At 37.7% G+C, this 13,903-nt stretch overlaps 1 protein-coding gene across 2 annotated transcripts in view; it reads left to right on the forward strand.

The window, feature by feature from the left end:
• The window catches only part of wu:fb13g09 (multidrug resistance-associated protein 5), a 33,905-nt gene extending 21,525 nt beyond the window's left edge, over nt 1-12,380 (forward strand). For both annotated transcript variants that reach the window (XM_044127163.1, XM_044127164.1), the window contains exons 18-29: nt 72-218; nt 1,007-1,136; nt 2,358-2,511; nt 5,102-5,230; nt 5,440-5,626; nt 7,313-7,402; nt 8,433-8,625; nt 8,745-8,904; nt 10,573-10,651; nt 10,731-10,844; nt 11,095-11,259; nt 12,263-12,380. In XM_044127163.1, the coding sequence (XP_043983098.1) occupies nt 72-218; nt 1,007-1,136; nt 2,358-2,511; nt 5,102-5,230; nt 5,440-5,626; nt 7,313-7,402; nt 8,433-8,625; nt 8,745-8,904; nt 10,573-10,651; nt 10,731-10,844; nt 11,095-11,259; nt 12,263-12,358 (1,644 nt within the window). In that variant the 3' untranslated portion in view covers nt 12,359-12,380. The remainder of the gene's footprint in view (nt 1-71; nt 219-1,006; nt 1,137-2,357; nt 2,512-5,101; nt 5,231-5,439; nt 5,627-7,312; nt 7,403-8,432; nt 8,626-8,744; nt 8,905-10,572; nt 10,652-10,730; nt 10,845-11,094; nt 11,260-12,262) is intronic.
• Nucleotides 12,381-13,903: the final 1,523 nt, after the last annotated feature.

Below are 13,903 nucleotides of genomic sequence, written 5' to 3' on the forward strand. Positions count from 1 at the left end.
TTAGGGAGCCAAATAGGGAATTTTTCTTTTTTCTTTCTGTGTTTGTAATTTGTTGCTCCATCTGCCCTCAGAACACATCATTAATCTCTGCAAATGAAACGACAGAGAGCAACAGCATGAGGCTCAACCCCCATATTCAGTATTACTCCACTGTTTATGTTGTCTCCATGGGAGTAGCGTTATTTCTGAAGACTGTGAGGGGGTTGGTGTTTGTCAAGGTAAGAATCTTTAAACCATTCTCTTTCTTTTTAAACACTGAAGATAAACTTTAATTTAAAATCTTCGCGTTATTAGTGTTTTACAGTTTCATGCTCCTCTATAATTGTGATTTTTCATGCTCGCATGGGTGCAGCGCCATAATGGAAAGTAGCTGCAGGCCAAATCCATTTAGCATTTGTCCACTGCGGCTTTTCACAGCTCTGCGAAGGCAGTGCGTGTCTGTCTGAGATTGAATTAAAAAACAGAAATCAACAAAAGAGTTTGTGCTTATGTCAGCGCCACCCTCGGCTGCATGTCCGCTTTTTCACGCTAACCCATTCTGACACAACATCGAGGAGGTTAGTCCCCCCCACGTTAATGCGTGCCACTTGAAATTGCTAAATTTTCAAAGATGGATGATCTTTTTTTACCTCTAGCTGCGATGAGATCTTTGTGAGTGTTAAATATTCCATTAATAGAATTAATTTGTTCTTTGCTGCCACATTTAATTTCTGTCCAATCGGTGAAATGTCTTTTGCGAATTGGGTCGCAACCTTTATGTAGGCCTCCCAGAAACTCATTATAAATTGGGATTTGACAGCCAAAGGAAAACGGCCACCCAGCTCCTCACACATGCTCAGCATATGGAGTGCTGGTGTCGGTAACATGTGGCTGCTGCTGGATTGAGCGACTTGATCGCTGAGTGATTTCCCCCTCCAACCTATGATTGCTGCCGTCTGCTTGTCCAAGTTGTTTGTTTACATGTCAGGTCTCATGTTCAAACATGACTTCTCATCTGCGTTGACAGTGCACCATGAAGGCCGCCTCTGCTCTCCATGACAAGCTGTTCCACAAGCTCCTTCTCAGCCCGATGCGGTTCTTCGACACGACGCCTCTGGGTCGCATCCTGACCCGCTTCTCCAGGGACATGGACGAGGGTGAGGCTTGATTTGCCTTGACTGAGAACCTCTCCCCCAGGAGGGCTCTCAGTCAGTGAAGTCACCGTGGTTGACAAGGTGTAGTGCAGAGACACAGTGTGATTTGGCAGAGTGTTTCCCTTGCGAGTTGCTCTCTGTTATCCACTCCACTTGTCTTTTCTTCGTGCGTCAAGTTTTTTTGTTTGCATTTTTGGCTTTTGTTCAAAACCTATGTCATTCTTCCACCTTTTTTTTTTAAAAGGTTTATATATAAGAGCATTTGAGCTTCATGTAAAATTAGGTAAAAGTGGAAAAAGTGAAGGAGCGAAGGCATCAGCAATCTGTTGCTACCCATCAACCTGGGACAAATATGGCATTTTATTTAGAGGATGAACTGAGACCTTCAAAGTCTGAGATGAACATTTGAGCAAAATTAAGTTGGAAAACTAGAATAAAACTCCAAAGTCTTTGTCTCAGACTCTTGTAACCCTCAGCTGACATGTTAAATATTGAAGTTCATTCTCCAAAAAGACTGTAAAATGCCATGTTTGGCCATTATAGAACCCCACAGATCAGGACAACAGATCATGTCATCAGTCAAGCACGGTGGTGGAGGGTCGATGATCTGGGCTTGCCAGCTGTGACCTTTTCTGTTTTATAGAGTCAAACATAAGGGTGTCTGACTCATAAGCAGAATGAAAAGAATAAAAGTATTACAATGGTCCTATTAAAGTTCACACCTCAGCACAAACAAATAATGTGGTGGCCATTTAAGAGAAAAAACTCCATCCACAATATCCACATAATTTAATCAGCTGAGGCAATGGTAAAAAGAAAAAATGGCAGCAAAATGAATCTACAACAATCTGACAACTAAGAAAACAATAACTTTACTGAAGCAGCTTCTGTTGCTGCTTAAATTGATTCTAAATGCTTTTCAGTCAAATTAAATGAATGTATTTTGACTAAATGGCTCATAAGAAAGCATAAAGTCATTCTCAAGAGACCTATAACTGCCTGAAAAAGTTTTAAATAGCTCATATAAACACAAATCATGTATTATTTAACAGATGGGCTTTCCTTTTCCCATGACTTAACTTTGTTAATCCTACTATAGTTGGTCAAAGTGCCTCAAAACATGTTCATGACTGAGAACCAAACTGGTCTTCAGTTGTAGAGAATGCCTCTAAACATTTGGCACCACACTGGGCCTCTGATCTGGTTTCTTTCTCATCTTCACAGTGGATGTGCGTCTGGCCATGCAAGCTGAAATGCTGCTGCAGAACCTGACTCTGGTGCTGTTTTGCCTGGGGATGGTGGGCATGGTCTTCCCCTGGTTCTTGATTTCCATCTTACCCCTGGGTGCCTTCCTCTGTGTCATCAATCGTATCTCCAGGTCAGACTCTCATCTCTCCGGTTCCTGGAAAGGTTGTCTGGGAATTTTCCTCATTGACAGCTAAGCATTTTTTTATTCCACATGAAGCTCATGGCAGTGATTACACAGTGAGGGACAGAAAAACATTTAAAACTCAAACATTTTGCCATAACTGAGAGATAAATGTTTTATCTTTCACATTCCATCAACCACAAACGGTTTATTTTATTAGAATTTATTGAGACTGAATTACACTTGACTTTTTCAATAACTATTGAAGACTGTCTGTTGATTTTATTTTATTATGGAACAGTACAACACTGTTCAAAAGCAATAATTTTCCTTCCACTTCACTATTATAAGTTACTTTATTGCGATTTAATGTGTAATTAATAAATAAAGCTCTTTCATTGTTGTAAATTAATACTTTTGCTCTTTCTAAATGTCTTAAAAGAAATTAAGTTTGGTCAGATTTAACTTCAAGTGGTGAGAAAAAATGTGTGCGTGTCGTTTTATTCTGTGTACTCCTTCTGGCTTCAGCTGGAAAAATGAAAACATCTATAAGGCACTGCATTTTCTCTTCTTTTCATATGTTTCATTTAATACCTGAAATCAGTATTTCTTTCATCAGGTCTGACTCCAGCTGGCCTCTACAGAAATCACTTTAATTAAAAACATCTTCATTTGGAGACATTTAATTGGCGTAAAATGCAAGAGGAATTCAATATAAGCTGTAATAAACAGCAGACTTAAGCTGATTCCTAGTGGTTAATAGAAAGTAGCAGTAACCCTCGGCAGCGCTGTTTAAAATGGACCAGCTTACAAAGTCGCCACATCCTAGGCAGGATATAGATGGCTGTTATGTAAAAGTGAATCTCCCATTGAAATTACCCACTTTTAAAAATGCTTTATTTCTGGGATTTCTGAAGTTAAACTGCCCAGGGCATAAACAGGTTTGTGTGTGTGGCTGCCTGGAAGGGAGCAAGTGTCATGTTCTTTCCTCGTCTCCTCACAAGCTTTTATGAGGAAGCCAAATGATTCATGCGAGACTTGTAATTCCCAAACTCTCCTTTTCTGTCTTGGCAGCCAAAAGTAGACAGAACTCTACCTTTGTCAGTAAACCTCTTCTCCTCGCACTTCTGCGTCAAAAGCAGAAAGCTTTTGACGCAGCTCAAAAGCTCATCTACAAAGAGTGTGCCTCACCGTTGCATACTTTGCAATCGTCAGTGGTGAGAAAGAACCAATCAGGAAAACAAATGCTGTGTTGTGGGGCGCATCGCGTCTCATCATAACCTGTCTGCTGCAGCGTCATTAGAGCTTAAGCATTTTCCTCTCGTTTATTCACCAATTTTCCTTCACCTCCCTCCGCAGCTGTATTTCTGTGTTAATATGACAACACACCTTTTGGGGTTTTGGAAAACTTCCCAAACCAGGTCAATGGGAATTAATCATGCAATAGTTTTTAAAGTGGTTTGACTCACTGTCGCAAAGCTTCATGTTTCATTCAGATTTCAATCTTCCCTTTGTGCTTTGGTTTCCATGATTCACCCTTCATATTATTTAGGGAATTTTTAACCCTTGTCACATTCCCACTACAAATTTATTGTGTTTTAGTGTAGGACCTTTTTTGTTATATACTAAAACCAGAGTATAAAACCACACAAAGAAGTAAATATTTACATACACTGAACAAATAGACTTTTTTTTCTCACTGTCTGAATTTAAACCAAACTTCTCTTGTTTAAGATGAGTTAGAATTATCAAAATTATTTCTATTTGCTAAATGCAAGAAAACCTGTGTGTTTTGGAGATTTTTTTTGTAACTTTATTTCAATTCAGAAGTTTACACAGAGTTGGTCTGTATCAGGGATAATTGTCTTTTAAACTGTATGAGTTGGAACATTCTGTCTTGCTATCCTTTCTTCAGTTGACACTGGGAGAAATGATGGTCAAAGTTGATGGAAAGATGAATGGAAGTAAATATTGGGGACATCCTGGAAGAAAACACGCTACAAAAAAAATATTCTTGATCAGAGGTTCACCTTACAGCTGGACAGTTAACCTTAAACATCCAGCCAGAGCAACAGTGAAATGGTTTAGATCAAAGCATATTCATGTTTTAAAATGGCCTATTCCAAGTCCAGAGAGAAGCTATGCTAATACCTGGACATCAGTTCTTATAAACACTAATGTATCGGAGGCAAAGAGGTATGGCTAACAGATTATTTCCTGGCAAAAAAAAACAACTCTCAAAATTTAATAATAACGCTCTATTTTCTTTTAGCTGTTTGTGTGCTTCTTTGTGTTAGTTTGTCACATAAAATGCAAATAAATTACATTCAAGTTTGGGAAAGTTTAAAGCTTTAATCTAATTATTTACACATTAATCAGATATTTTCCCTCCAAACGATACCAGCGGTTCTGGTGTGTTTTCGGACCTGATGATGATTGAAGTGAATTTTCATGGGAATTCAGGGAAACAAATCCAAGCGGAATAACGATTTCATGCTCCTCTGGAGTTTTAATCAGCATGATTTCAGCAACGTGCTTTACCAAAAATGATTAGTTTGTTTCAAGTTGAAATTAAAACAGCGTCCTTGTCTGTTCTCAGAGTTTTAATTCGCGAGCTGAAGCGCCTGGAGAACATCAGCCAGTCACCGTTCACCTCTCATATAACCAGCAGTCTGCAGGGACTTTCCACCATACATGCATATGGAAGAGGGCACAGCTTTCTCGACAGGTGAAGTCAAGGCTATTTGTTTTCGACAGACGTCATTAAACTTTAAATTCACGTTATATCCTCTTGTAGCTTCCCTCTTTGCTCTTCTCCCTATAAATATATTAAACCACATGCTAGAAGTTTTACCCTCAGCAAGCACTGCAGTGCAGAGCTGTGTTTGCTGAAATAGATTTACAATCAGTCTTTTTTTTTTTTTTTTTCCTCTACAGATACCAGGAGCTGCTGGACACCAACCAGGCCACCAACTACCTCTTTAGCTGTGCTATGCGCTGGCTGGCCGTTCGCCTGGACCTTATCAGCATCTCCCTTATCACTGCTGTGGCACTTCTGATTGTCTTCATGCAGAGTCAGATACCTCCAGCCTACGCAGGCCTGGCTATCTCATATGCAGTGCAGGTCAGTGAACAAATATGGAGAAATATAAGCCTCAAATATGTCTCCAGTGTCTTGCAAAAGTATCTATTAAATGACAAAATTTTAACATTTCGTCACTTTTGCAACCACAAACTTTAAATTCATCTTTTTTTGATAAGATTTGAAGAAGGAAAATCATAAATGTTTTTTGGACATTTTACATATAAAAACTGTGTGTTGTGCATTTGTATTCATCCACTCAAGTGTAAAGTGTTGATATTCATTTCATTATAAACTGCATTCAGAAGTAACTTGACCTATATTTGGGATGTCTGTGCATCCCTAAAATGTCTTAAATTCATTTTTTTTTTTTTTTTTATGCAATTTGGCATTAAATTTGTTAATCTCAGGTCAGAAGTTTTGTCGTGGCAGAACTATTTAATCTAGTATATTCTATGGGGCTTAGATTTTTTTCTTGAAGGACTTTTCCACCAGTCAAAAGTTGATATTCTGTGACTCGATATGGTTGATGCTACTGCTAACTGGCTGCTACTGCTAACTGGCTGCTACTATATACTATGCCCATGCTAGCTAGCTAGCTAGCTTTTTTCATCTATCATGGGTAAGAGCAATTTATCGCCGGTTGGCTGGACAATGCTGTAGTGAATTCTCAATAGTTTTCCAAGCTTATAAATATTTTCAGCATTTTGTCAAATGGTCTTCAAAAGTCTTAAATTTGAGTTGGTGAAACCTGCAGAAGCCTGATATTTTGCAGAAATGTCCTGTGCTGCAATTACAGCTGGAGGTCTTTTTTTAGGGTGTTTCTACCAGCTTTTACATCTAGAAAATGAAAATTTTAAACATTTTTCTTTACCAAGCTTTCTTTTCTTTACCTCAAGCTAGAGCTGGAGCTCGAGCTAGTTGGAAAGAAAATTCTTTAAAAATTCTTTAGAAGGTGGATGTCTCTGAACTTCAGTTTTAAATTCTTATCACAGATTCTTAGTTGGATATAGATCTGGACTTTAAACCATTCTAATACATGAGTATACTCTAAAACATCCATGGCTCTGTGTTTATGGTTGTTATCCTGTCAGAAAGTGACGTAAAGTCTTTTTGAAAGGTGTAGCTCTTAATTTACCGGTTGAGTTACATTTACGTTATTTGTTTTATTAGAGTCAAATGCCATTTTTCAATTGTTTTGTTTTTATCTTCATGATTCTGTTTGATCACTATTGTTCTTAAACAAACTGAGGCCTCCACAGAGCAGGTGAACAAACGTTTTTTTGTTAATTAGGTGAACTTTGAAACTGGATTTTATTCAGGGGTTTCAGAGTAAAGGACAGCAGGACACATCCTTCACCTTTAAAATCTGTATTTATTCTTTTTGACATTTCTTCAGCTTCATGATTATACACTACTTTGTGGCAGTCTATGACATAAAATACCACAATAAGAAACAGAGGTTTGCTAAGTGTGTGAATTTCTTTATATGTGTGTGTGTTTGCGTGTGTGTGTGGAGGAGCTGGTTTAAGTGTGAATTTTAAAGCATTTTATTGTGTTCTAATCATCACGATCAGTGCAGATAATTGAGATCAATTAGCGAGGCTGTGAAGGAGCCATGTCAGTGAATCTCTGCTGATAATGCCTAAACAGGCAGTGCTTCAAGGTAATTGGTGTGACAGTGATAATTATTAACCTTTTATCTCTCTGTTTGTGTTTCACCTCCAGCTGACCGGCCTGTTTCAGTTCACTGTGCGGCTGCTCTCCGAGACCGAAGCTCGCTTCACATCGGTTGAAAGGATAAATCATTACATAAAGGTAAAGGAGTTTTAGTCTGTGGGATCACAGCAGGTAGGGCTGGGCAATATGGCTTAAAAATAGAATCTCTTTTTTTCATATCAGATCTAATTTCCAGTTTTATTTTTATTTTTTTTAATTTGCTTGATTTCTTTTATAAAAAACAGAAATTAAAAATATTTTCAAAAAGTGGCTTTTATTTCAATCATCCTTTCTGCAAGTTCTACTACAGAACAGACAGGATCAATCTACAAAAAAACTTTTGTTTCATGACAAGAATGTAATTAGAATATTAGTAGAAAAAAGATGCAATTTCACCAGAAAAACAACTTAGTCTTTTTAATTATAAAAAAATGCTTCTAACGTTATCTAGATCTGTTGTTTTAAAGTCTTTCTAATGATATTAATAACAATAACATAATAATTTGATGCTGATATTTTAAAATATACTATCTATAAAACCTATAACTATAACTCAACATTTTAACTCAACATTTTACATTTTTATTTTTAATTTTCCATGTTGGATTTCTCATACAATTACTACTTTATTCCCAAATATTACAACCGCAATCTTGTACTATTATGACTTTAGCCTTGAGACTTTAGACTTTGTCGCTGAGTTGAGCTGAATTCAAAGTCCTAATGAACTGACATGACTCCGAACTATGGCTAAAGAAGTGCATTGGTGGAAAAAAATCCACATTTTCCAAAATTTATGTCCTCAGAAACCAAAAACTTGATTAATCAATTTCATCGATTTATCGCCCAGCCCTGACAGCAGGTAACCAGAATGACACAGCAGATTTCATCAGGGCAGCTGCCGAGTTTTGCTCATGTTTTTGTGTTGTGTGCATGTGATCTGTGCACACTCCAGAGCACATGACAGAGCTTGTCACGCGAACCGCAACTTTTTCCCCTTTAGTGCAAAGAGGGGAAAAAAAGCTTATAGAGCAAAAATCAGTACAGATCAGTGGGGGGGAGGGGGGGCCTGCTCCTCTTCAGGAACTCAGTGATTCATAGCAGATACCATTGTCTCTCCTTATCTCAGAGTCTTGACAGTGAGGCGCCCAGACAGAGTCCTGAGGCAGCCGCTCCTGCCCCCTCCTGGCCTCAGCAGGGAAAGATCAGCTTCCAGAATGTGGACATGCGCTATCGGGATCATCTGCCACTGGTGCTTAAGAACCTGTCATTTACCGTTCTCCCCGAAGAGACCGTCGGCATCGTAGGCCGCACAGGATCAGGTACAGCTGACCCCTTCTCTGTTCCTTAGCCAGCAGTGTTTCCAGCTCACATTTACGTCTCTGTTTCAACATGTCCACATTTATCGGCACAGCATCTTTTTTCGTGTGTGTGTTTGCAGGGAAGTCCTCTCTGGCTGTAGCTTTGTTCAGGCTTGTGGAGCTCGACGCAGGCTCTATAGTCATTGATGGGATCGATATTGCACAGATTGGCCTGGATGACCTGCGGAGCAAGCTGGCCATCATTCCCCAGGAGCCAGTACTCTTTATTGGGACCGTCAGGTAATCCAGTTACCATTACTTTATCACCAGTAGCTGGGACTCCTGCTCCATTCTGGGATGTAAAATGAATTTTGAACAAAATACACTACAAAAAAACAATTCCTTCTAATTAGGTCTGAAGCGATGAATCAGATTAATTGTGATGAGTTTGTTAATGAATTAATTGTCAATTAATTTAGTAATCAATTAATTCTTAACTGGCGCATACAGACTCAAAAAAATGTCAGATGCTGAAGGAATAACATCGTCAGAGCTTTAATTAAACCAAAAATGTACAAGAAATATATATATTCTGGAAAAAAAGAAAAAAACTAAACATTTGTTTGTAAGTTTTACCCACAACTCCTCAGGTGGCTACAGTGTGCTATCAAATAATTATTTGGTTCTTCCAAAATTAATCTACAGATCATCCCTAAACTGTATTAATTTTAAGTCAAACAAAAAGGCAGAACTTTTCTCATGTTGCCCATAACTTTTAATGAAATGTTATTTTCCGTGCTCATCTTTCTGATGGGCTGCTAGTCAAATTTATCAAGCCACTGTGCTTGTCAAGCTAGTGTAGCAAGCACAAAATAGAAAGGTTTCTGACAGAAAAGATTGAGGTGGAGGACATTACTGCAGAAAACCCCAAGAATTCCAGGCCAACTATAAAACGAAAGCAGCATTTATTCTAAATGAATGTACTAATTATTGAATATTGAATAAAAGTGAGAAAAAAAACATGTTTATTTACAAATTTTGTATCATTGTTTTGGGAGTGTCTGTGTTCCAGCACATTACATTTTAATGACTGCATCATCTCCTCAGCGTGTCATCAAGTTCTGCAGATGCCTGTTAGTCACCATTAATTAAACTCAGGTGTGGCAGCAGGGAAGCAACTAAAACATTCAGGACATTTTTGAGGAACTAATTTATTTATTTATTTATTTATTTATGTATTTATTTATTTGCCTTGAAGTCAAAACAAACAGAAATAAATGCTTGACATATTTTGCCCTAAATGTAATGAAGCCATTTATAAAATATGCGTCTCATGTCCCAAGTTAATTTACTGGAATTAATTGCATTTTAGAAGTTATTCAAATTTATTGAGAAGCACGTCAATATGCATAATATAAACGTGATTGATCATTTGTAATACTTGGAGAGTCTGACCTTTAAGCTGAAAACTGGTTAAAATGGCAGTGAAGGGAAAGAGAAACTCAAGAACAGAAACCTGCAGCGTGTTTTGTTGGATGTTTCTGGCTGAGTAAACATTTGGGAGGACAGGTGGGAAGAGTAAAAACAATTTCAGGTAATGGCAGACATAAGATCTGCTTGCTGCTGTTTATAGGCCTCCTAACGCTTCAGAATTTACAGCCTGTGGATAATTACACTGTAAAATGTATGTCAGCAACAATTTGGAAAAATATTCATTAAAATTGGTGCTAAGGGAATCCAATGAAGCTGATAACCTGGGTGGAGATTCATGTCACTTAAAAATGCATTCGCAAACAGGAAGCAATAAACTTTGATCTCATTTAGATACAAAATACAGGATCATTATTATGCGTAAACATCTTTCTATTTACTTGCAATGTCAGTTTTAGATACTGAAAGGGCTTTTGAATGAATTTGTTGCATTAACGTGAAGTTTTTTCCTCTATGTTATGATTTCTCTCCCCCCAGGAGCAATTTAGACCCGTGGGATCAATACTCTGACTTGCAGATCTGGGAAGCTCTTGAGAAAACCCACATTAAAGAAATGGTAAGTTATTTGATCAGCAGGTTGTAGATTGCACGCAAAGCATGTCCTCACAGTTTGGTTCCTGTGTGACCCTCCACAGGTCTGCCAGCTGCCTCATTCCCTCTACTCGGAGGTGACGGAGAACGGGGAGAACTTCTCTGTGGGAGAACGGCAGCTCCTCTGTGTAGCCAGGGCCCTCCTGAGGAACAGCAAGGTGCCGATTGCATTGTGCTGCCATCTTTTATTTACATCCTCAACTTTTTCTCTGGATGAGAAATGATCTCCTCAAGTTCAGTTAATGAGAAAATAAGAGCCTCGTTTCATCTAGTTTTCAATGGGATACCAGTGCCACCTAGTGTTTGCCACCTTAACTGCATCATTAACTATGTATAAAGGCACAGGCGGTGGATAACTGTTTAAAGCTGCAGTTTTCATTGTTTCTCTCTCTCTGAAACTGTTTTTAGATTCTTATTCTGGACGAGGCTACGGCGGCCATCGACACGGAGACGGATCGTCTGATCCAGGAGACGATTCGCACTTCGTTCAACAACTGCACAACTCTCATCATCGCACATCGTCTCAACACAGTGATGAGCTGCAGCAGGGTCATGGTCCTGGACAACGGCCAGGTGGGTAGAAAACCAAAGCACATTTACAAACTGAAGCAGCCCTGTGACTTAGACCTGATGCATAGAAAGTTGTTTCTTTTTCTGCTTGAAAACAACTTGTGAAGCATTTAGAGAACATGAAATGTCCAAATGTAATTACTGGTTTATTGAGAAAATCATTTTTGGTACAAACTGGAATATATTTTTTAGATTTTATTGTTTCTTGATAGCTTTTAATGATTAATTAGTCAAAATTTTCACAGAAACATAAAGATAGAAACCTTAAGAACCAATTTAGACTGTGTATTTGTAATCAATTCTTTGGGAGTTTAGTCACTCTTTAAAGAGGAGCAGCAAAAATAAATGAGGCGATTAGCTGAGGTTTCCAACAACTCATGGAGTCATCTAGGCCATGCTGCTGTGAAATATCTGCTGCTCTGCCTGAATTATGAGCTGTTAGCATGTCATGCAAAAACCATGTTCAGTCAGAGGCCTTTTCAGATTTGTTGCAACACTGTCTGCTACCAAAGATTCTGCTACCAGAGTTGTGGATGGTGATGCCACAACTTTACCATCCACAACTCTTTGATACTTGGATAATATGAGTTACATTTAATTTCCCCTTGGGATAAATATTAAGTACGTTTGAGTTGAATTGAATAAAATAAAACACAAAGCATATTTTATATTCACAGAGCTCTTGTTGATAATACTCATATTAAAGAAGAGCTCAAACAATTAAGAGCCACAAATTGTCAGGGATTCATGCCGATGATGTGTACATGCAAACCTCTGTTCAGAAAATCTTTATTAGAAACTGAACCATAACAACTCTCCCTCTCTGAGTCTCAAAGGAAAATCCAAATATATGTTATATACAATAAAAGAAATTCATCAAAACCAAGGAATAATTTCAACATATTCTTTTTTTTTAAATATTACTCTGCTTCTTACAAGGTTTCAATACCGAGTCTAAATGTAATTCACTTATACTGATCGTGTCTTATCTGTTTCCTGCTCACAGATTCTAGAGTTCGACTCGCCGGCAGCCTTGCTCGCAAATGAAAACTCCAGATTTCGAGGCATGATAGAGGCGTCAGAAAGCAGCCAAAGCAGATAAAAATAAAACACTCTGAAGACGACAGCCGTGATCCTGAAAATATATGCAAATACATCATTTACATGATACACACACACACAATCATAATGTGAAGGAAAATAATGGGTTGATATCAGTTCTCTGGGTAACACTTTCTATTTGCCACATTAAAGACCCAGGGACTATATTTAGACCTTAAACTCATCAAGTATCAGCAAACAAAGTAGGATTCAGCTAACTCTGGCTGTTTGTTGCTGTCAAGGCCAAATAATTAACTCAGACAATAGCACTTTATGTTTGATGTGGTGCTTCCTTTTTCTTTGGAGGTCAGTTAATCCGTTTTAGTTTTTTTTTTTTTTGTTACTCAAACCTCAGAGAGCAGGAATGTACACATTAATCAGAGAAAAACCTAATATCTCATGTTTTATCCTTATGTTTTCCAAGAATGTATTACTTTGTTAAATATTTAAGACCATGTTTCAACAAAAAGATCACCTGTTCATTCCCATCTGGTACTGTTTGCTAAAAATAGGAATCTTTTATGGTGTAATTTTATTTCTTTTTTAGTCTTGTGCTGTTAAGACTTTCAGGTTTCATGAAGGAGTCAGCCATGTCGACACGCTTTTTATGACTACTTTCATGTACAGTACTGTGATTTGAATGGAGCTAATGTTTCCAAATGCTGGAGTTTAAAATCTGCACCTTTTTATTGAGTTTGTTATAGTTTGGAGGGACAGTATGTAATGTTTTCACAAGCCTGAGGATTTTAGATATTTGCCTTTTAGTAAAGTACGTGCTGAACAATCAAGAAAAGTGCAATAATACTTTTTCAAGATTGCCTTTATACACTTGAGATTGTAATGCTGCAATAATTTTGTTAAATGTCAGATTTTTAATATAATGTTTTTTAATAAAATGTTTACATAAATGAGTCTCCACTTTTTTTACAGCACCTATTTATGATAATCCTGGGTGTAATTTAATCTCTGTACAAATACATTTTATAATATAACATTAAAAATATCAAAAACAAGAGTTCAGTTTCTGATTTTAAATCTTCATTTTTAAACCACAAATTGAAAAGTTAATATTTTTCCTTTTTTTGACCAACAGACTCTTACAGAACCTGTAAGTGGCTCTCAGGCCCCAGGGAGCCTTTTAGCCTGAATGCCTTGCAGAGGACTAGATGCTAGTAAAGTAATCTGCACACCAAATGCTACAATACATTTTAAAGCAATCTTTTTAGTTAATGCATTGCTTGTCGACTTTCCTCAGCCATCCATTGAATTATTTTATTCAGACCACAAGCCTTAATCAGCACCAGCTGAGAAGAAGCTGTTAAAAGAACAGTCACAATAACATACATCCTTCTCTGTTTCTCAGTGTCTTGAGCTAGATGAAAAAAACTGTGCAGATGAAAACTAACACTCCACATCAGCCTGAACACACCATCCTCATAGTGAAACATGGCAGTATGCTGCTCTTCAGCAGGGACAGAGACCCTGAAAACTGAAAACATGTTGGAGGTTGAAGACTTTAGAGTAGAGATTCAACTTGTAGCAAGAT

This window comes from Gambusia affinis, linkage group LG09 (genome assembly GCF_019740435.1).
Source record: "Gambusia affinis linkage group LG09, SWU_Gaff_1.0, whole genome shotgun sequence".
NCBI classification, from domain to species: Eukaryota; Metazoa; Chordata; class Actinopteri; order Cyprinodontiformes; family Poeciliidae; genus Gambusia; species Gambusia affinis.